This window comes from Cyprinodon variegatus, unplaced genomic scaffold, assembly GCF_000732505.1.
Source record: "Cyprinodon variegatus isolate N-32 unplaced genomic scaffold, C_variegatus-1.0 Scaffold0, whole genome shotgun sequence".
NCBI classification, from domain to species: Eukaryota; Metazoa; Chordata; class Actinopteri; order Cyprinodontiformes; family Cyprinodontidae; genus Cyprinodon; species Cyprinodon variegatus.
Window position 1 is genome coordinate 1395700 of NW_015150453.1, and position 1617 is coordinate 1397316.

General features: G+C 38.4%; 1 protein-coding gene across 1 annotated transcript in view; it reads left to right on the forward strand.

Moving 5' to 3' along the window:
- Nucleotides 1-1617, forward strand: part of ndufaf6 (NADH:ubiquinone oxidoreductase complex assembly factor 6) — a 40747-nt gene that overhangs the window by 9609 nt on the left and 29521 nt on the right. The window contains exons 5-6 of the mRNA XM_015371844.1: nt 226-328; nt 830-963. Coding sequence (XP_015227330.1) covers nt 226-328; nt 830-963 — 237 coding nt within the window. The remainder of the gene's footprint in view (nt 1-225; nt 329-829; nt 964-1617) is intronic.

Genomic DNA, 1617 nt, shown 5'->3' on the forward strand with positions numbered 1-1617 from the left:
ACAAGATACTCTGCTTCAAGTAAAGTTTTAGAAAACGGTTTTAGATAAATATTTATCTGATAATTGAGACATGCAGTTAAATTTGCCTCTTTTGACTCTGTTCCTCAATAAAACAGAGTGCAGCAGTTGGTCTTAAGTGAACAGAACTGTTTCTAACTTCTTCCACTGAATGCCATTTCTCAAGTTAAAAGCTGAAACTTCCCTAATAACTGTTTATTTCACCAGGAAAAGGACATGGACGACCGAGCCTACAGGAACCTTCAGGAACTTGAGAAATATTCAGAGAACACACAGTCTTCACTGTTATACCTGCTGCTGGAGTGTTTGGGTAGGTTTTAATGAGAGACGTTAGAAGAAAGTGCTAAAGATGAGATCAAATGGAGATGCTGTTAACATGGTTTTTTCAGGTTCTCTGCAGATTTCTTTTTAGGAACACTTGATTTGCGTCCATATTTGCTTTCCATATTTTTCTCTACACAACAGCAACTCTCTCTTTTCTGACCTTGTGGCAAAATCGCTGCATCTCTGAACTGACCAGTTTTGTTGGCCGTCTTTCCGTTTCCTCATTAGTGAATATAAGGGTGATTTAAGGGTGAAGCCGTTTCTCATTACGGCTAGCACTCATGTCTGCTCTCTGTTTAAAAATAACACATCTCCATTAGTGAAGCTATAATCAGCCTAGTGTCTGGTCTACCAATGCACTTATACCTGACAGTAGAAAAAGAAAACAAAGCAGCTTCTGTGTATTAAAACACTTTGCCTCTGCCAAACTAGATTTTGCAGAGTTGGATTTTGTCATTAAAGGTCTGTGCTGTTTTTTTGTTTGCAGGTGTGAAGAACGTCCATGCAGATCACGCAGCCAGTCACATAGGAAAAGCTCAGGGAATCGTAACGTGTCTCAGAGCCGCTCCTTACCACAGCAGCCGGCGGAAAGTCTACCTTCCCATGGACATATGCATGCTGGTGAGTCGTATCCGTCTGATCTGAGGACGCCACTCCCTGAAAATGACGCTTAGAAAGAAGAAATCAGTTCAGATAGTGATACAATTTAAAAAAAAAGGTATTACATCATTTTCCAAAGTGCGTTACCAATCCTAACTCCACATAATATTAAGATTGAAAGTTTAAAACTATACCTAAAACAAAAATAAATAGTTGAGTTGTTCTGTGATGAACCTGATAATCAGTGGTAAGGTTCAAAGAGCTTGAAACAGGACTTTTTAGAGATCAACTGATGCAGGTATTTTAAGACCAAAGCCAATACTCATATTCTAACATGATTCTAACCGATTCCTGATATGTGCTGCTGATTTTTAAAATGTTATTCTCTAGGCCGATTTTTGCACTAGTCTCAAAGTAAACGCAAAGAAATGTAAAAGAAAAAATCAAACAAAACATCAAAAATGAACAACAAAGTCATATGCATGTGCTTCACATGATCTCAAAGTATGGATGCTGAATGGACTAATATACAGTATTGATGCCCATACAAGAAAAAAACAAATATCGGCAAAAAATGACACATTGGTCTATCTCTTCTTTCCATCCATCCATCCATCCATCCATCCATCCATCCATCCATCCATCCATCCATCCATCCATCCATCCATCCATCCA